At 33.6% G+C, this 22078-nt stretch overlaps 3 protein-coding genes across 6 annotated transcripts in view; 2 read left to right on the top strand and 1 right to left on the bottom strand.

The window, feature by feature from the left end:
- Positions 1-4256, bottom strand: part of Gga (ADP-ribosylation factor-binding protein Gga) — a 76045-nt gene extending 71789 nt beyond the window's left edge. The window contains exons 1-6 of one of the 4 annotated variants that reach the window (XM_077426443.1): positions 4089-4256; positions 3902-3939; positions 2505-2665; positions 1956-2189; positions 762-935; positions 383-602 (exon numbers count right to left, since the gene is read on the bottom strand). In XM_077426443.1, coding sequence (XP_077282569.1) covers positions 383-602; positions 762-935; positions 1956-2189; positions 2505-2665; positions 3902-3938 — 826 coding nt within the window. In that variant the 5' untranslated portion in view covers position 3939; positions 4089-4256. The remainder of the gene's footprint in view (positions 1-382; positions 603-761; positions 936-1955; positions 2190-2504; positions 2666-3901; positions 3940-4088) is intronic. The other 3 variants (XM_077426442.1, XM_077426444.1, XM_077426445.1) reach the window with 3 other exon arrangements.
- Positions 4257-6702: 2446 nt separating this feature from the next.
- LOC143908682 (uncharacterized) lies at positions 6703-8232 on the top strand. Its single transcript, XM_077426436.1, has 6 exons — positions 6703-7004; positions 7131-7263; positions 7335-7596; positions 7672-7841; positions 7951-8069; positions 8167-8232. Exons 1-6 carry the CDS (start codon positions 6957-6959, stop codon positions 8185-8187), a joined length of 753 nt encoding a protein of 250 aa, XP_077282562.1. The 5' UTR covers positions 6703-6956; the 3' UTR covers positions 8188-8232.
- A 4830-nt stretch (positions 8233-13062) lies between these two features.
- Positions 13063-21779, top strand: Eif2beta (eukaryotic translation initiation factor 2 subunit beta). Its single transcript, XM_077426446.1, has 6 exons — positions 13063-13264; positions 13655-13912; positions 14505-14661; positions 16392-16582; positions 17707-17991; positions 21397-21779. The coding sequence occupies exons 1-6, from the start codon at positions 13247-13249 to the stop codon at positions 21439-21441; spliced, it is 954 nt and encodes a 317-aa protein (XP_077282572.1). The 5' UTR covers positions 13063-13246; the 3' UTR covers positions 21442-21779.
- The last annotated feature ends 299 nt before the right edge of the window (positions 21780-22078 follow it).

Below are 22078 nucleotides of genomic sequence, written 5' to 3' on the forward strand. Positions count from 1 at the left end.
GTTGTTCGACATACATGCAAAGTCTTCTTTTATTGAAAGTTTAACTTTTAGCAAGGACTGTACGACACATACATCCTAAAAAAGATCGATGCAAAGATGAGTCAAGTAATAGAATGCACAATTCAGTTTTATGGTGTCATTTTATAAAATAATCTGATATCTAAAAATTGAAATATCCCATAGTTTTCGACTCGCTTTCGTCAGATCACACGTACAAATGTGAAAAATATATAAATTTTTAGTCTTAAAATACGTAATTATGGCTTAAATTTTTTAAACTGATTATATTATTAACAAAATTTTCTAGACGACAGTTTAGAAAGTTCTGTTAATAGTATAAAATCCACCGAGTAAATCGTTAGGTTTAAATATAACAAGATACCAAGCATTTCGACATTGCCCTGAGTTTCGTTGGCGAGTCTCAACAAAATAGGTTTCAGTCGCTCGCATGCTTGATACAACTCCTTCATCAATTCAAGATCCTCTGCACTGGTTTCATTCTGATTATATGAATCTAACATTTCTGACAGTAGCATTACATTGTTTTGCACAGATTCTAATTCCATTCCTCTTCGCGAGTTTAACTGCAGTCGTTCCTCATCCTGCAAAAATAGATATTTAAAATGAAAATCTTTGAAGAACATGTATAAATTAAGAAAAAGATTTAATAAATGTCCGGAACAAAAAATATGAAGAATAAAGTATTTGAATCTCAACCTCTCTAAATATCTCATTCCAAATATTTTTCTGAAACTAAATACCTCTTTCACCATAAACTTGATCAGTCGGTTTGCAGTCTGTAGATCAGAAGGATCCTTACTATGAAGTAATCTACGCAAATGCCTTGACATTTCTTCATTTTCAAATATATTATTTTTTATTTTAGACGATTTTTGAATTTCTTCATTGTTTGCCATTATAAATGCTGCATCCTCCTGTAATTCGTTTTTATCCCATATTGCAAAGTAATAACTAATTTGAACATTGAAGTCTAAGATCATGAACATGATGTAGTATAGATCAAAATAAAACACATATTCTTATAAATGCTCTTATGCATGTTAAAGGTTAAATTCCATTAAAGAAAATTAACTTTTATGTTTCTAAATGTCTCTTTATAATAGTCTATATCATTGAAATATACGATAATAGATATGTAAAACTATTTTAAACAAAATTCTTATGGTTTAATAACGATGTATTTATGTATTTTAACACTTCTTATTTACGCTAGTTTAGTAAAAATATTTCATTAAAGATATTGCTGATTTCCTTCCATAGCGATGCATGTCATGCACTCATGCATCAATATTTTGTGGATTGTCAAAGATATCTAATTAAATATTTGTGAAGTATTTCGAATTTTGTCACAAAAATAATACAATTTTAGAGTACTTCTACATTAACAATATCATAAGAATATAATAAACAAGAATCTTAAAATATTTCCATAATTAAAAATCAGAAGATTTAAATCAATATATAGATTATGTTATTGATCTTTCTCTGCCATGCTGATCACTGTAATTACTATTAACTCTGTTGTAAACAAAAAGTATTTATAACTCCGAAAAGTGTATGACTTTATTTTTATCAATCAACGAGTAAAATATATCATTATTTTTTGAAACTTTGCATATAAAGCGACAAAATTGAGATTCTACGTCTACTATCTACGTTTTTGATAGATGACAGTAAATATCTAACCACGAGATTAGAGACTAACTGCATATTTTGGCTGCGTTCGGGAAGCGCGCTATTAGCGCTATTGCATTATTCTATCTTTATCGCTCATCAAGTGTAGAACAAGGATAGAATAAGCAAATAGCGCTAATAGTGCGCTCCCTGAACGCAGCCTTTGTTGTGCTTTTATTATCACGTTAGAAAGACAAGAACATATCTGCAAACACAATTATCAGACTATACATAAATATAACAACTAATAAAGATATAACCTCAATGACTCCTTGCTTCTTCAACATCTCGTAAGCCTCCTTAATTTTTAATTCGCGAGGATATTCTCTGATCCATACATAAAGAAGTTGCAAAACTTTTTGCCGTACACTCACTGTAGTGCGATTACCTAAATATTTTGGCGAGACCAATTTTATCATCTCATTAAGAAAACGGAATTTACCAACTTCCGCATGAAATAACGGACCACATCTCTTCATACAAGTATCTAGTAACTGAAAAACAAAAATCTATAAAATTTGTGTACAAGTGTATTTGCAAAAAAAAATATATTGTATATATATATAAATTTCAAGTTCTCAAAATGTTAAGATCAAAGCATTATCTTGTATTATCTTATTAAGTTATATATTATTGCTTTAAAATTCAATTCACACTAGAAATAGCATAGGATTACTAATATAAATGTCTTATTAATAATATTATGCTACCTATCCAATTTTATTACTAATAAATTTAAATATTCTATTTAATAACTAAATGAGTAATTATTATTGAACTAATGTGCAACATATATAAAGATAACATACCGAAAGTGCTTGTAGTGCTTCTGATTCATTAAGTGATTGAATCTGCGTTGCCAATAACTTGATACCTATTTGTATACCCTCTGTTTCTTTAGTAAGCATCACACAGAATGCTTCGATGGCTGCTACGTCTGGCTTCTGATTTTGTGGATTTGTAATCCTCTCTACAGTATTTTATATATATATACAACTTTTTATCATAGTATGAATATTTTAATATAAAAAAAATTATAGCATTATTTGAAACAAGTACAATGTATGACTTATTGGAATTATAAGACAACTTATACAAGTTTTATTGATTTGAAATTTTACACACTATTTCTACTTTTTCATTTCTAATTTTCAATACAAAAGGACCCCGCACAAAACCAATGGAAAAGTAGCCCTAGTCAAATTAGCTGAAGTTTTAGTATGATAAAGTTCAGACTGTCCTAATAAAAAATCTCAATAGCTGCAAGTTCAGAAAATGCCCAGTTTCCGAGATACTTGGCCTCGAAGTGTTGAAATTGATGATGATTTTTCTTTTATTCATGAATTGTCATCATCTATTTCAACACTTTAAGACCAAGTATTTCGAAAATTGGACATTTTCTAAACTTGCAGCCCTTGATACTTTTGATCAGTACAGTCTGAATTTCATCATACTAAAACTTGACTGAGCTAATTTGACTGGGGCTATTTTTCCATTGGTTTTGTGCGGAGTCCTTTCTAATTTCTGTATTGGCTGACATATAACACGCTATCATCTGCATCAATATAAGAGTTGAGAAGCCATATTGCACAGTAAAAATAGAAAGATAGAAGTTATCTATAAAATTTTGAATCAATAAAATATATATGATTTATAAATAATTATGCCAAATCATACATTATTGTACTTATTCCAAATAGTGTTACAATTGTTAATACATCAAGATATGTAACAATAAACAAATTATACATCTCCAATTTATAATATAGATAACTTTTATGAATGACTATGTTTACAAATACATTCAACTTGAACCGTTTAATTTGTTACAATCTTGTATTTCTTACTACGCCCACTTCTTTAGGAAATAAAGAAATGACCACTTACAATGGAATACTGTGCGTACATGTATTTGTATGTATGTACATGTATATAATACAAACAAATATTACAGCAAAATAAATGTGAGTTGAATTAATATTTAAAATCTGCCACATTTAAACAGAAAGCAAAACATTGTAAATTAATTGTGTAAAGTCCGGTCTACATAGGCCGCAGTTCGCAAAACGCAAGACACACGCACAGTCTACATGTCAATCTAAACTCTATACACAGAGAAATTAGATTGATATGTAGACTGTGCGTGTGTCTTGCGTTTTGCAAACTGCGGCCTATGTAGACCGAGCTTAACTCATATCATACTCACGTATTAAAGCTTCTAAGCTAGTAGTCACCACGTCCATGCTGAAAATCGTAATTATTAACGTTTTATATAATTCCCATACTTACAGAAGACTAAAACAAAGTTTACAACATTTTATGTCGGAAATATTTCTATGGAAATATTTCAATCATCACTCAGGACAACAGAATCACAAATTGTTATATTATACCTGTATCAATAAATCTTGTCAACTATTTCTATTTTTCTATTATCTGTTTTCATTTAATATAAAATATCGATTTTAGCCACTATATTGTACCTAATTTATTATTTATTTGCTTTATGAGTGACTTTTCAACATAGAACAGCTGTTTCTATTACAGGAAACATCTTTTTTATAGTAGTATGTATATGTGTAATAGCGTTAGTAAAGCCCCCTATAATGGGTGCTTTTCATTTAGCGAAAGGTGCGTTTTCACTCTTGTCGAGATGGCCATACGGTAATGCTAGGTCTACAATGCAAGTCGTAAAGTCGTGAGTCGTAAGAATTGACCAATCATAGTCGATTATTCTCCTCAAATTCGATTGTGATTGGTCAATTTTTACGATTCACGACTTTACGACTCGCATTGTAGACAGCAACAGACTTTTAATTGATCCGCCATTTCTCCTCAAAAGCAAGAGAAACAGAAAGAGAGAGATATAAGAGAGAAAGAGAAAGCGATATAAATTGTATCATAAGAGATCCTTAATGCCTGTTTCCTCCAACGTGGTTCAATTCCAGAAGTTCCTGTGAACTGCGTTCAAAATGGAAAGCAGTTTAATCTTCAGTGAACTTGTTTTGCTTTCCTTCAACGTTAAGGCCATTGCACGTAAGTCCATCTACAATAGGTGTTTTATATATAATAGGTGTTTATTCGGCCGTCTGTAACCGTAGAAGTAAGAATTAAGCAACGCGATTGGTCGAAACCTTACTAAACTCAAGCAGTAAGCAATTAGTCAATCACAGTCAAGAACTTAAGGCACGGCCCTAAGCGGTAGTGAATCTATGGGTGCGTTCAGCCGATACTCTGCTCGCGATTGCTAGGCTAGCGGAGTATCGGCTGAACGCACCCCATAATCGTTGATTTCTTACTGCTTAAGTTTTTTTATGTGCCAAGGCCTTAAGGCCCCGGACACACACTTTTTCGTAACAGTAACAGTAGGATTTCGACCAATCGTGTTACTAGATTCGGGAACGTATGGCCGTACGTTTTCGAATCGAGCAACGCGATTGGTCGAAATCCTACTGTTACGTTCTACGGAAAGTGTGTGTGGCCAGCTTAAGCCAATGGTGTTCCTTTCGCTGATTGGCTCCGCCATTTCGCGATCAGCGCTTTCGGTTCTTTAGTGGAAGTGAGACAAAGCTATAAGTGGGAGTGAGAAAAAGCTATATTGGTCCGCTATTTATCGACAAGACGTTAGTGGGAGTGAGACAAAGCTACGGTATTGGCACAACTCTACTTAAGACCTGGACACACGAATCGACGGAAGACGTAAGACGTAAATCGTAAGAAAATCCACTAATCAGAGTCGACTCTCTTAAAGAGGAGAATAGTCGACTCTGAGATTGGTGGATTTCCTTACAATTTACGTCTTACGTCTTCCGTCGATTCGTGTGTGAAGGCCTTGAGTTTTCTCTGTGCCTTGCGCTTTTGCTTACGGCTTACTTCTTACGTCTTATGCTTACGTATTTTTATGTGTCCGGGCCTTTAAGGCTTAGGGCTTAAAACACCTATTGTACATATGTAGATGGGCACTAAAGCCCGGTGTCTACGATGCAAGAACTTGGTCCAAGTTTTGGCTTAATGCCCGGTGTCCACGATGCAAGAACTTGGTCCAAGTTTTGATTTAAGCCAATCAACTTGCAGCTCTTACAGAAAAGTAGCAGTTTCATTGGCTTAAACCGAAACTTGGACACAGTTCTTGCATCGTGGACACCGGGCTTAAGCCAATAAAACTGCTGCTTTTCTGTAAGAGCTGCAAGTTGATTGGCTTAAACCAAAACTTGGACCAAGTTCTTGCATCGTGGACACCGGGCATAAGCGACACAAGAGTCGACAACAAGTATTGTTTTATCTTTGTTACTCATTACCAAAAAATAAAGAGAGAACAATGCTTGTGTCGACTTGTGTCGCTTGCTGGAAAGCTCCCAGAGAAGCGCATCCGGCGGTTCGCTTGCTGATTGGCTGACCGCGGCAACCGAGAGTGATGGTCGCGCTGCTGGATTCCATTGCGAAGTAAAGCCCCTTGCACAATAGGCGATAGCGATAGCGATAAAGTTGCCGACAAAAGGTCCGTTCCGAATTACGCATGAAGCGCGTAGACTGCATAAAAAATCGTTCCGATTGATTTAATCAATGCGCGCATTGGAAGCGCTTTGATAGCGCAGAAAATTTCCTAGATTGTACTAACCGTACCACAGATTAATAGACAGATAGCCAATGGCCCTTCAAAAGTCGAGACGTGCCTTGATTACCAACACACTTTGCCCCTTACCGACAGACTTTGCCCCTAAATTTGAGTCCGGGCTAAATCACATTACAGACTTTGCCCCTGGTGCGAATCCGGACTAAAATTTGCAGTGATGCTAGATTTCAGCGCAGTGATGTCAGATGCTCGATGCTCGGTCAGCCGCGAGCAGCCGCGAGCCGGCGATAATCGTGCTAGGCTTCTTTGGGTGCGTTCGGGGAGCTCGCTATTAGCGCTATTCTATTCGGTACTATCGGTGTTCGGGGAGCTCGCTGCCAACGCTACCAGCGCCATCCGTGACGTCATTGTCTGTAGCGTTTGACGTCATAACTCACGCTATCAACGCTCTAGGTACAATTTCACGGAGCGAAGAAAAGCCAGCGTTTTACCCCCACTCCATCAATTTTCGTCAAGGTGGCGTTACGGCGTTGCTTAGCTAAAAAGTTCAACACGGTTGAACTTTTAGCAAAGCAACGCCGAACGCCGAAAACACGTGGTGACACAGAGAGAAATAAGTATGTACACGTGGTGACACAGAAAGAACGAAGTTAGAAAATTATAAGAAAGAAGTTAAATAATTATAAGTATGGCTGAAAGGACGGATAATTTTACATCGCCAGAAAATACAAACGAAGTTAGTATCTATATATTATACAGTACTAAGCATACTTATAGGTTAGGTTGCTTTTTATTTCTTATTTATTTAAGTAATATAAATTTATTTGTTATATTGTGTTAATTTGTATTTGTTATATTGTAGGAAACTCTATTGTACACCTGTGACATATGTGAAAATGTCATTCATAAAAATGAAGTAGATCTGCATCCTTGCTTTCAGAGATTTACTCATGTTTATATAAATAACGATTTACATATTTTATATCCTCAAACCGGTGAGTATTAATGCCTTTTTTTTTATTATACATATTTTGTAAGTAGTATTAGTGGATATTGTAATGTGCAGATGACGGACAAATTATTCGTAAAAGTTTGGTGGACGGTACGGAGGCGATGGTGGTGGAGCCGAGGGAGGAGACCACCCAAATCCTAAACCAAGAGGCTGATGGCAATTGGCGAAGCAAAAAAATTCAAGAAGAGGAACAGCTTATCGAAGAAGTTCGCAAGCGTCCCCCGCTGTACGATTGTCGTCGGTCGTCGTCCTCTCGCAGAACGAGCCCTGAAAGCCAGAAACAAACTATGGGAGGAAATAATTGCAGCAATGAACTGTAATATTCTACGTTTATAACTTGACTGGAATAAAATTTATTAGTGTGCTATAAACATATTTTTATCTTTTCTAGCTACGATGGACATTGCAAGTATAAAAAAAAAAATGGAAATCTCTGTGCGATGCCAACAGAATCTATAAAAATAAGCAGCACCAACCGAGTGGCTCAGCGGGAACACGAAGAAGCAGCTGGGTGCACGCTGAGCGGATGCAGTTTATCAACGATATGCAGCTTCAAACCGAGTACGTATGTATGAATTTACGAGCGTACATACAAACGTGTCTCAATGCACTAGTACATTTTTATTTATATTTATTGCATGCAAATTTAATGCAAAACTGTATGTTACAGGACTGCAACCAATATTCCGGCGTCCGAAGGTCTGGAAAACCAATGTGAAGAATCCAATGATAGTGAAGACATCTTTCCTAGTGGCAGCATTGGCAGTAACAGCAGCAGTCGTGGATCACGTGAGTAAACTAACAAGTTTACTACATAGTACCCTTTATTTGACTTATGAATATAATTTTAATAGATAGAAAATACAGGATCTGTGAATGGTTGTAGGTAAGCGTCGTCTCAGTTTAGATGAAGACGGACCCTTTGATCGATTGGTTGATGCTCTCGGTCGTTCACCTACAATTAACATTCCGCCGTTTGTACCTCCTCCTCCTCCTCCTCCTCCACCAACACAACCGACTGACAAAGCGGCTTTATTTGGCAATCTCGTTGCTGCCCAACTTTGAGAAATCAATCCTCGGCTAGTGGACGATGTTATGCTGCAAGTGATGCAAATTCTGACTAAAGCGAAAAAAGTATAATCGAGAAGGATGCAAACAGTGGGCAGATTTGCGGAACCGTGTTGTAGAACATGTAAGTTTATATATTATTCAGAACGTGTTTAAATAATAATGAAAAGTATATATGTATTAAGTTATATCATACAAAATTGTCAATATTCGAAATTTAGTTGAAAAATATAAAATAGTAAAATATTTATTTGACGATAGTCTTATTTTAATAATATCATGCACAGAATATAGATATATAAAGAAACATTTTTTTAGAACATAAGGATTATGGCCAAATATTACACCAAGATTACATTAACTCGCATGGCTGAGTTACTAGATCTTCCGACTGAAGAAACAGAAGCATGTCTTTGCAATTTGGTAGAGACTGGAGTAATCAGCGCGCGTACAGATCGCCCAGCTGGCGTAGTCCGTTTTACTGGAACGCAAGAACAAGCTGCTCTTCTAGATACAGAGGCTCGTTATCAAAATTGATGGGCCTTGTAAATCATACTATACATTTAATTTATCAAGAGAAGATGGTGGCCGTTGCGCAATCTTAAATTTGGTATATGTATCTATATCACGCTCGTGTATATTATCGTATCTCATGTTATAGACTTTAATTTTATTTTCATTTAACAACAGCATATTATTTGTAGATTTATTAACAAATTAACTTGAATTATGATTTTGGGCTGTAAAAACACTTTTTGTTTATATTTTTGTGTATTTGCTATGTAATTCGCACATAGCTACTATATTTAAAATTAAAATTAATACAATAAAAATAGAAAATTTATATACAAAATAACTTATTATATCCAATATGTCCTAGCTTAGATAATAGAAATTGAAACTGCAATCAGCCTTCCGCTACAATACATCCATAAGGTAAAATAATCGTTCTGTTTTTTAGCTTAAAAAAAAAATGCATTTTAAATAGAAAAGACACAGACACATTTATTTACATACATCTTTCATATTGCCACGGCACTGCTCCCTCGTTATTAAAATAACGACAAAATTTATTTCGAATTTCTATGCATTGTCGGGCACTCATGTTCGATCCACAGTTTGAGATGTCTCTGAATGCGCATCCATCTTCCATGATGACACGCCAAGACCCTGGTCTGAAGCCATTTGGACAGTGCGGATCATCGACATCGATCAAACCCGGAGGCACATATGCGTTCTCATCAATGTCCTGCCGGCGAAGCCAATTATGCAAACAAACAGTTGCTTGAACCATTAACTTTGCGTTATCAGGACTGGCGATAATTGGTTTTCTGTATACTCTCCATTGACTGGCGAGTATACCAAATACGTTTTCTATTATTCGTCTCGCACGACTCAGACGGTAATTGTACATTTCTTGCTCTGGTGTCAGTCCTCTACCTGGATACGGACGAAGCAAGTATGGCTTCAAAGGAAAGGCTTCATCTCCCACAAGACAGTATGGTAAAATTGGTCCTCCTTCTCCAAGCGCTGCTAGTTGTGGAATATTCATTCTACCTTCTTCGAACGCTTTCCCCATAGCACTTTCTTTGAAGACGCCACCATCACTTCGTCGTCCGTATGCCCCGATATCCACAAAACGTATTATATAATTTGCATCGCAGATAGCCATGAGAACTATGCTGTGACTGTGTTTATAATTATAAAACGCTGATCCAGCATTTTTGGGACACTAAAAGTAAGAATTGTTATTTCAAATTGTACTTCTTATTAAATTATATCGTATACCAACAATGATTTTACGTACTTGAATGGTGACGTGCTTGCCATCAATGGCTCCAATACAATTAATGAACGAAATTCCATCTTTCGTTAAAATCATTGGCGATATTCACCCAGTCTCCTTCTTCCAGTCGACCCGAAAGAACTAAAGGGCATAAAACATCCCATATTGCTTTGCAGGTTTCATGGATGATATTACCCGCTGTTGTCACTCCCACGAGATATTGGTAGGACATCGATATCATGGAGAGTCCCCGGAAGCAAGATATCTATAATATTTAATATATAATATACCAATATTCACGCATTAGAAAAAAATGTATGACGTTGTTACGTTTATACACTACAAAAAACACTAAATTAAAAATTAAATTGGATCAAGCAAAACAAACCTCAATGTTAATGCCAACCGTTCAGCTGGTGAGATATTTTGTCGAATGACGTCCTGCTTTTGCAATCTTCGTCCAACCATGCCCAACAATTCTTCCAACTGAGTTGCGGTCATCCGAAAATAATTGTGGAAACGTATGTTCTCCAATATTAACTTCGGGACCGACGCAAAGAAAAAACTATGTACATCACGATTTTCAAAAATGGGTGCTACCCAAAACCTTTTCTTCGCGTATCTTCTTTTCTTTTTCATTAAATATATAGCTGCAGCTGTAGCGGCTATGCGTCGTCGCCTTACAACCTCTGCTGCAACTGCAGCTGCCACTGTACGTCTATAATATTCAACGTACGCGATGTACTGTCTATAATAATTGGAGTACTCCATTTTTATTATACACAGTTCTTCTTTAGCTGTTCTACGCTGGCTTTACAGTGAGGTGGAGTGGGGATAAACGCCAGCTTTTCTTCGCTCCATGAAAATGATAGGGGCGATAGCGTTAGCTGTTCTACGCTGGCTTTACAGTGAGGTGGAGTGGGGATGATAAACGCTGGCTTTTCTTCGCTCGCATGAAATTTCAGCTTCTTGCCTCGGATGAGGTGGTGTACATACATATGAGTAGCGTTAGGGTGCCATTACATGGAGCGCGGAAACGCGGAAACGCGGAAGCGCGGAACAGAATAGTAACTAGATTCCGCGTTTCCGCGAGTTGAGTCCCGCACGTTTGAACGGAAAAGCGGAATCCGCTATTATCGTGTATGTATGTACATATGTATGGCTGCGTTTCGATATTCACTGCCAGTACTTAACGCAGCCTATGTATGTACCCTGGCTTGCATATAAGATATACTTCATAATAACTATCAACATGATGTTTGGATCTATAATATTATACGAACGGATCGACGGAAATCTAGTAAATTTTGTCTTCCGCGCTTCCGCGCTTCCGCGTTTCCGCGTTTCCGCGCTCCATGTAATGGCACCCTCACGGGTAGCACGGAACCCACGAAACCACAAGTGTGACGGAACCACATGGCATAAGTATAAAGAACAGATTCCATGCATAAACTAGGCTGCCAAAATCACAGCTTAAGTTAACGGCTTCTAAATTACCGGCATATGGTTACGGCCTTTATAAATCAGCCTTAAAAATATCGAAATCCAGTGTTAAATTTTATTTTTTCCGGCACACGTTAACAGTTACGACCTCTATAAATCAGAATAAAAGTTGAATCATATTATATTTATGGCATAAATTACCAGTTACTGAAACTCAGTATAAACTAAAGCATTGAAATCGCAATGTTAAACTTTATCGGTTCCGGCAAAAATTAACGGTTACGGCCTCTATAAATCAGCCTTTACGTGTAGTCATCGACGCCATAGTATTTTTCTTCTATCTAGGGCGTCTAGAATAGAGTCCCTATATACGTGACATTCACGCCATGTTGTTGCACTCCCAAAGTCTGTCCAGACTCTTATAAAGGGACTCTAGGTACTGTCATGCCTGACTTAACCTAAATCGAGTCCAACCGCACTACTATTGTGATATTTCTTTAATTAGTAAATAATTAAATACAATTAAATCGTGTGTGTAAAATCATGTTATATTATTATAATTATTGGGATGTTCTGTGTAATGTTTGTCAATATGTTTGTTTTCAATTACCTCATGACGGACTGTTACTTGACTAGCAGGGTCCGCGAAAGGACCACCTTAACAAGAACCGCTGTATAGACAATAAAAGTAAATTTACAAACATTATATTGTTTTTGCATTATTAATTTTAATTAAACTTTACCACGAATATAAAATCTTTAACGACAAATAATAATCGGACTATTTTTTCTATAATTTCCACTTTAATCTTATAATTTATAATAATTATTTCAAATATAATTAGCATTCGAGTAATTCATCGAAACATTGTTATTTTAGCAATTTCATTAATTACCACCACCTTCAAAATATTAACCTTCTACACCCTATATACGTTATCCTGAATAGTTTTTGCACCAAAATAATATCTTTAGGAGTTTTCAGGGTTTTCTGTTCTGTATTTTTACAAAAAATTGACATGCATAATCTAAAGGATTATTATACATAGAATTGAAAAGGTTAATATTTCGAGGGTAGTTTCTACTCTTTAAGCAAAAATAAAAAAACACGACACAAATATTTTTCAAAGTTCTACATGTGTGCATAGTTTCGAAAAAATCGGCGTATGACATTTGGGCAGTGTTACTTGTAGGTTCTACAACCCGGGGCCCATTAACCGCTTGATACGTCGATGGTCCTCCAAAAACATGGCGGCGAATCGGAAACCAATAGATCAAAGGTGCCGACAGTGAGCATGACTAGTTATACTTTGGTAATAGCCTCTCTGTATTCTAGGGATATTAACTTGAACCAATGAAGAGAGGTCTAGAAAATAGACTCGGTCTCATCACGTGATCCGATTTAGTTCGTTACTTCGCAGTTCAGACATTATAGCGCTGAAAATTGTCCTCTTCTTTTCAGAAGGTTGTCTTTCTATAGAAGTACAGAGAAGCCACGAAGCCCACGAAATTTTCTGATGCAATCCTTTTTGATCCTTTTGGAGCAGCGTGCGGTAGTAAAAGTTGAAGTTATTTCGTTCAATTTTTCTCGTATGCTTTATGTCGCTTAAGTTTATAGTAAGCAAAAAGTTTTCTTTCTTCAAAACGAAGACTCTTTACAATCAAAAAAATGACGGAAGAAGATTCGGTACGTAAGATACAGTTTGTGAGTTACTCGAGTCGAATGTGAACGTATGAAATCAGCATGTTATGCTGTTCTACTTTAATTTTTTCTGTCGAAACAAATTTCGGGTTTTGCTTCTTTTCGTTAATTGTGAGGGATTATTATCAAAGCATAATGATATTTAGAAAGCAAAAGAAATAATTCCAACCTCAAAATTCTGACTTGTTTGAAATGTTTTATTGTTAATATTTTTTTAAATTGTTGTACAAAAATTGTTATAACAAGGGGATTAAAAGCTATTTACACGATATATTTTTATATATTGTTATTAATATTTTTTTATGATATTTATATTTACATCACATACCAAATGATGGCCTGTTTTAACTCCTTCTATTCATCAAAAATTGCTAGGTATTTGATCCAACCCTGAAAAAGAAAAAGAAGAAAAAGAAGACTACTTTCGATATTGATGCAGCTTTCAATGAAGGAGGTAGCGGTGGAGACGCATCTGAAAGCATTATCGACAAAGAGAATCAGGAACCAGAGCCAACAGTTGTGGAGGATGATGAGGCACTGGATTTAGAAAACTTTGGTAAAAAGAAGAAAAAAAAGAAAAAGGCATTTAACTTAGATGAATTAGAAGCAGCTTTGCCTGATACGAAGAAGGAGGTAAACAAATTTTGTAAAGCTTTTTATACTGGATATTTTTAATAAATTTGCAGTTTTTTATTTATTATTATTTATCATTAACTATTCAATTTTTATTTTGTTCTTGTATTTCTTTTAATAAATGCTTTGATAAACTTAACTCTTAATATGCATACGTGGGTCTACAATGTCCAAAATAATATCTGCTTGTAACTGTTAAACTTGCAAGAGTTTGTCAGAAAATATTAAATAAACGATGTTTATCAAAATAACTATAAAATCTTCAATTACATTGTAGCAGATGTTTCATGAATTTTTACAGATTTTTTAAAAATATTTTATGGTAGGGAAAAATAGCATTAAATGTGACAGATCCACATATGCACTTAGAAGGTAGGGGAATGAAGATATGTACATTAAGGGTTAAAAAAAGTTAATTATGTCTCCAGTCATGAATATATTGTATAAATAATTTAGAAATTAATTTTACTTTGTTATTAATGTCATTTTTCAAATAATCTAGAAATTCATAAAGTAAGTTTTGTTAACGTATAAGCAATAATATTTAATTGGAGTATATCTTGAATTTTCGGGTATTTTGTTTGTTTCACAGGAGCCTGTAGAGCAACAGGTAGAGGAAATTGTGGTGGATGATGATTTTGATTTAGATATGGACTTCTCGAAGACGAAGAAAAAGAAAAAAAAGAAGAAGGATCTTGATGAATTGGTAGCTGAAGAAGAGCGCAAAGAGATTGAAGACAAGGAGAATGGTATGTATCAATAAGAAATGATTTTTGCCAATATGTTTTTGCATCTAGTTGTTTATGTTATTCATTATTTGTTAACATGCTGCACTGAATCTGAGCGAAGTGCAGAGTATGGTAAGACATATGCTTGGTGTACTCTAATTACGTCAACCATGCACTTATTTAGTCTCAATTATCCTTGCACTTATATATTTTGTGATGAAAATAATATTGGAACATCTTTAACATCTTATCAGTTTTATAGTCTAAACAGTTAAATTTCATTTTTAAAGATATAATTTATGTATTTATTTTGTGCATAATGCAACTAAAATTTTATTGTGCACTATAGATGCACTATGATGGAGGATATACACTTAATAAATATAAGTTTTATCTTTAATAATATTAATTAGGACTGTAATAACTGTTTAACTGTAATAAGACATTTTAAGAAATGTATCTTTTTAAATTTGATTACATTTTGATTTTTTAAAGTAAATACATGAATTAAATTTGAGTATGTGTGTGACTAATATTTGTGATTGAATGCTTTTTCAGTATTCTTTATACATACATAAAATATAAAAAAATAGAAAAACAAAAGAATTGTATAATAAATAAAAGGATGAAGTAAAAATTATAATAATAAAGTAAAATTATATGTATAATTTAAAGATTCATAAACTGAAAAATCCATAATAATTTTTATATGAAGTAAAAAAATAATATGATTTACATTTTGCATTAATCTGAAACAATTTATTTGTATAAAAATATAAATTATTACATGAAGAAAATGCACATGTAATATATTCTATAAACATCCATGAAAAAAAGTGACATGCAAAAATTTCCAGGAATTTTCATATATTATTTAAAACAATGAAGATTTAGGATATATACATTAGATGCATCTTATATATATCGCTTATATCGTTTTCTCCATAATTATAAAACTCTTCGATTAACATTAAGACTTTTGAACATAATCATATTGAACTTAACTGTAAAGTTAGAAACTTGATGAATTTTTTTTATACATAAAAATGAGTTTGTTTTTTGCATGTTATGTTTGATGAACCGTAGTGAGATATAAACATATACCAATATATTTTTTTAATTGTTGTTTATTAATACATGAGTTCTATAAATATAATTCAACCTATAAATCTTATATTTCTAGTAAAAAATAGGCTTTACTTTATAGTTTAGAATTTTTAATTAAAATACAAATTGTGGAAAAAGAACTTTCGTAACATTTCATAAGTCTACTCTATTAACTATAAATAATAAATTTAAAATTTATATATTTAATTTATTTTTATGTTTAATGTAAGAAGTGTGTAAACAAGTTATACAATTTTTTACTTTCTTACTCATTCAATATGACTACAATAAGGAATGAGAAGCCTTAGAATAATTTTCAGATTGATTTTTAATATCTATGATTTAGGAAAAATATATAATGTAAAGTAATAATCTTGTACATATAGGTATTATATTTAAATAATACAACACATATGTCTCTATATCTCCATGAAATATTAGATCATACTGTATGTTGTATATTTATTAATTAAATTTAACAATTTTTAAATTGTTAATTTGACAACATTGTATTACATATTGCTCTTATTTGCACTTGCCTGTTGAGTTGCAATAATCTCACATGTACGAATTAATGAAATGTATTGACAGTTCCTTCTGTCATGATTTAAAATTAACAGAAATATGTTTATTTTTTTCTTTAGTGGAGGAACCAAGTTTGTGGGTAGGCTCGGATAGAGACTATACATATGACGAATTACTAGTTAGAGTGTTTAATATCATGCGAGAAAAGAATCCCGACATGGTAGCTGGTAAGAAACAAAAGTTCGTTATGCGTCCGCCACAAGTAGTACGCATTGGAACAAAGAAAACATCTTTTGCTAACTTTACCGAGGTATGCATTATAACAAGAATCATAGTAGTTATGTATGCCAATAGCTTGCGAAGAAATTATCTATAATTTAAAGATAAAAGTAAATTTATGACACACAGATCATTTATAAATGAATGTGTATAATCTTTCATCCAATTTTCTATCATAGATAAACTATTACTGCACAATAAATTTTTTTTAATTAAAGGAGTAGATGTGATTTGCGTCATTATGAATTATATAAATAATTACATTTATTTACTATATTATATAATATTCTTTAACAATATATATACTTTCAATAAATATTAGTTAAATATTTTGCAGTATATACACGGTAGGTGGTAATTTGTAGTACCACCAAGAACATAGTGATTTCTCATGCCAAAATAAGTTGAAATTGTAGAATAATTTTTCGTACAAGGCTTTGTTTTCGAAATAAATGACTTTGAAAATCTATGAAGTACACGTGCACTTTATTAAGTAAATATCTCGATTAACGGATCTTGCTATTTCTGTTCGTGTTTTTGTTTGGAGACATCGGTAATAATAAATCTTTTAATTTCTTACTTTATATTTAAGAAATTGTTGAAACTGTGTTAGTCTCCCTGTTGAATACAAAGCTGCGTTCTTTTAATCACAGATTGATGAATTTTTGTTAAAGTAGGTTGAGCTTTTAATTTTTGAAATGCTGCTGCAATTTGTCTTCTTACATGAGTAACATTTTGAATATTTGTGGCATAAATTAAACTTTTTACATGACCCCATAAATCAAAATCGAGTGTAGTGAGGTTCGACGATCTTGGTGGCCAAGATACTATTCCGCGGTTAATTCAACATTCGTGTTGTTGATTTAATAAATCTCGAACAGAAATAGCAGATCCGTTAGTCGAGATAAAGTCAAGTGCACGTGTACTTGACTATAATCAGAGATTTTCAAAGTCGTTTATTTCGAAAACAAAGCCTCGTACGAAAAAAAATTATTCTACAATTTCGACTTATTTTGATACCAGGAATCACTTTGTTCTCGGTTGTGCTGCGAATTACCATCCATCCTGTATATAAAAAGCAGAAGACAAATTATCCTATATACTACAAATTTTTTATTTAGAATAATTTGTATTTGAAATATATCTATTTTACAGATTTGTAAAACATTGCACAGACAGCCGAAACATTTGCTAGACTTTTTGCTGGCGGAGTTGGGTACAAGCGGCTCGGTTGACGGCAACAGCCAATTAATTATTAAAGGCCGTTTCCAACAGAAACAAATAGAAAACGTTCTTAGAAGATATATCAAAGAATATGTCACGTGTCACACGTGTCGCTCACCCGACACTATCCTTCAAAAGGACACTCGACTCTTTTTCTTACAATGTGAAACCTGTGGTTCGAGATGTTCTGTTGCCAGCATAAAATCTGGATTCCAGGCAAGTTCTTTAGAAATAATATACTTTAATATGGAATATATCGTGATACATGTGTGTATATATATATATATATATATATATATATATATATTGTACACACATCCATACATAACAAATACATATGTATTATATATGTTTTTCCTTATGTTCCTCATTGAGACAAGGCTCATAATATCTCTATAAGAGATAATCTTAGGAGTGCAGTTACAGTGTTCATACATTTATCTAGTATTTTTAGATTCATTGCCATTTGCAATCCACCATATTATAATCATATATATATATATATATATACTAGCTGGTTACCCGGGCTTCGCCCCGGAGGACATATGTAATAAGACACGCAATAAGTCTCATTCTCTCTCTCTCTCTCTCTCTCTCTCTCTCTCTCTCTCTCTCTCTCTCTCTCTCTCTCTCTCTCTCTCTCTCTCTCCCCCCTTCCTCTCCTTCTCCTTCTCCCTCTCCCCTCTCTCTCTCTCCCTCTCTCTCTCCTTCTCCCTCTCCCTTTCCAAAAAAATCGACAACAAAAAATTATATACTTTATAGCACTCCCCGTAAAATTCAACCCCTACTTTATGTACAATTCTTTGAAATTCGGTCATTCGGAACCGGTTTCCAAAAAGATCAGTAACAAAAAATAGTACACTTTATAGCAGTCCTCGGGAAATTCTACCCCTACTTCATGTGTAATTCTTTGAGATTCAATTAATTATTTCCCGAAAAATTGGAAAAATTAAAAAAACCGGTTTCCAAAAAGATCTGTAACAAAAATTGTACACATCATGGCGCTTCCCATAAAATTCTACCCCTACTTCTTTAAGATTCGGTCAATAAATTCCCAAAAAATTGAAAAAATTTCCGTACCGGTTTCTAAAAAGATCGGTAACGGAAAATTATACACTTTATAGCACTCCCCGAAAAATTCTACCCCTATTTCATATTTTTTTGGTAAAAATTCGGTTCAGGGGTTTAGGCTGGGCGTTGATGAGTCAGTGAGTCAGTCAGGACATCTTCCTTTATATATATAGATAAGATTTGCTAAGGTTGTCACTACTAAGCCTAGGCCTTCAGGGATAATCACCTTTCCCTCAGACTCGGGATACTTTCCATCCCCTATTTTGAGTAGGAGTTCGGAGAATTGCCCAGCAGAGACATTGTCTCTCAAGTGTACCCTCATGTTCTTTCTAAGAGAGAGTTTCCAGATAAGGGGCCATTTCGCATTTTGTAATTTTGCTAAAATTAACTGACAATTAGTAAAAATTATAATGTTATTGAAATAAAAGCGCCGGAAAATAAACATGGTATAACTGATAAATAATTGATTGTATTATATTGTGATGCACGGGTTGACCGGTAGCGATGTATTCTCGACGCAGTTTTAATCGGGCAAAATTTACTTTAACTACATGCATAAAAGTCGGTGTGCATATAATTATCGAAAAATCATTACATTAGCTCAGTTTCCTAACCAAAGCATATTTTTCATCGAGTTCTATCATTTACCGGTTTTTAATGTTTTTTTGTCTTTTAATAATTATGATTTTTAAGTAATGTTAACGAAAGTACGAAGTAATTTTAACGAAAGAAACGAAGTAAATTTAACGAAAAAAAAGAAAACGAAGGATTCTATAATTCAGTAATTTGCTTCTTTAGAGATTGATTAGGGCAAAATCTTGATTTATGTTTTTAAGCACTTGTATGGGTAACCTTCGTAGGCAAAAACCAAGTCGATATCTCATCGGACTCAGGAGATATTGAGAAAGTCGTGAAAACACATTTTACCCCTTTCCATTCCCTTAGGGGTTGAATTTTTAAAATTCTTTTCTTAGTGGGTGCTTACGTCACGAAAGGAATACACTCTCCAAATTTGAAGTTTCTAGGTTCAGGGGTTTGGGCTGGGGGTTGATGAGTCAGTCAGTCAGTCAGGACATCTTCCTTTATATATATATATATATATATATATATATATATATATATATATATATATATATATATACATGTATCACGATATATTGACAAAACTAAGAATCAAACTCGGGTTTTTTTTCCTTTTTTGTTGAGCGAGCAACTTCTCTAGTATTGAGGTATTTTGCATATATACATATATTTATGCCATGTATATGTGTGTATACATATACAGGGTGAGTTTTATTTCATGTGTCAATTATCTCAGGAAGTATTGGTTTATTAGAAAAATGTTTTAGATAAAGTTAGAAGGTTCAGAAGTGCCAATAAACGTTATTAGATTTATGGATCCAACACTGGCCCCAAAATTTAATAAGATCGTTTTTTTGGCTCCCTCTGAACTCTAACTTTTATCTGAAACATTTTTCCAATAAACCAATATTTTCTGAGATAATTGGCGAAGATAATTGGCACACGAAATAAAACTCACCCTATACAGAGCATAACAAAAATGTTGTCTGCTACTTTAAGGATAAATAGTACACATCAAAATAATGAAAAAAGTTCCTATCAACATAGATCCGCAAATGCTCTACCGAGTGGGCATTACAATTTTCAAGCTTAAATTCAGTTTATTAACGAACAGAGTACATTTTAAGTTGTCAAAATACGTACAAAAATTAAAGAAGATGGCATTTTTGCATGAACAGCACATTGTTCGGTTTGGGCTGAAGTCTGAAGTGAAGGGCTTGGAAGCGTTTTTCTTCTTCTTTCTTTGCTGAAAGAAAAGAGAAGAGGAATGCTACGAAGCATTTGCAGCGTCAAGTGGACCTCGGTTTGGTATCAACGTGTACAGTGGACCAACCAGGGGCTCAATTCTATACACGCTTACCGACAACTATCGGTTCGATAAGCGTCGTTGCGCAGCTTTTATACGATATGAAAAACCTGCGCGACGATGCTTATCGAACCGATAGTTGTCGGTAAACGTGTACAGAATATGGGCCCAGTGTACCAACATGGATGTGCAAAAATACGTAATACGTTGGTATCTTTGAACGTGTTAGGGCGAACGTGAGGAGATGAACCGAATAATGTATTGTCATGCAAGGATGTCACTTTGAACATTTTCAATTTTTTTATGTATTTTGATTTAAAACGTATTCTGTTCGTTAATAAACCGAATTTAAACTCAAAAGTTGTAATGCCCATAACTCAGTAAGAGATCATTTGCGGACCTATGTTAATACGAACTTTTTTCATTATTTTGATGTGTATTCATCCTTAAAGTAGCGGACAACCTGTTTGTTACACCGTGTATATATGTATGTATGTGTACATTAATATGTACCTATATATACTTATTATACATAACGCATGCGTATATTTAGCACATACTTTAAATTTAGATAGTATAAGTTATAATCTAAAATAATTCTCTATTCTCTATACATCAAATATAATTATGTTTTAAACACGATTTTTTTATATTCATTTCAGGCTGTCACAGGAAAACGTGCTGCTATTCGTGCGAAAACTGCCTAAGCAATCTCTATCTCTATCTCTATCTAAGAAGATGCTAGTGCGAATAAAAAATCTTATAAAATATAAATAAATAAACGGTACAAGTGATTGCATCTCGAATTGACTTGAATACAGAAGTGTAGATAGTATTAGTTCGGACTGTCATAAATTTAATATCGATTCTAATGTAAAGAGAAATTAAAAGATGGCTGATTCATTAACATCCTAATAATCTTAAGCGCTAAAATCTTGTCGTTCTATGAATTGTAGTGTTCTGGATTTTTGATTCTTGGATGTTTTAATCCTAACTTCTTTGATTTTGAAAACATTTTTTTATTGTTAGCATTTTTTCCAATTAAAAGTCAAAAAATTTTATGAATAAATTTCAGGCTCAAATTCCTCAATCTACTTAAAATCATTTAAGCCATCGGGTCTTCTATATATAAATTTTTTTCATTTTAGAATGCAGAAAAATTACAATTTTTTAAAATTTTATGTCTCATATTTGTTATTATAATTAAATTGAAGAAAAAATATCAACAATTATAAAATATCTAAGTCATTTAATATTTTCTATTTCTACTTTTTTCGTTAATCAACGTTAACTTAATTTGTTAATAAAAACAATGAAATATGCATGATATTATTTTCATGTTTA

Source organism: Temnothorax americanus, unplaced genomic scaffold, assembly GCF_048541705.1.
Source record: "Temnothorax americanus isolate GAGA-0224 unplaced genomic scaffold, ASM4854170v1 Scaffold111, whole genome shotgun sequence".
NCBI lineage: Eukaryota > Metazoa > Arthropoda > Insecta > Hymenoptera > Formicidae > Temnothorax > Temnothorax americanus.

Bases quoted from the DNA above. Each gene is read 5' to 3' on its own strand.
- LOC143908682 (XM_077426436.1), top strand. From the start codon at position 6,957: ATGGCTGAAAGGACGGATAATTTTACATCGCCAGAAAATACAAACGAA. The intron at 7,842-7,950 runs GTACGTATGTAT...TGTATGTTACAG, and splicing joins GATATGCAGCTTCAAACCGA to GACTGCAACCAATATTCCGG. The intron at 8,070-8,166 runs GTGAGTAAACTA...GAATGGTTGTAG, and splicing joins CAGCAGCAGTCGTGGATCAC to GTAAGCGTCGTCTCAGTTTA.
- Eif2beta (XM_077426446.1), top strand. The intron at 14,662-16,391 runs GTATGTATCAAT...TTTTTTCTTTAG, and splicing joins GATTGAAGACAAGGAGAATG to TGGAGGAACCAAGTTTGTGG. The intron at 16,583-17,706 runs GTATGCATTATA...TCTATTTTACAG, and splicing joins CTTTTGCTAACTTTACCGAG to ATTTGTAAAACATTGCACAG.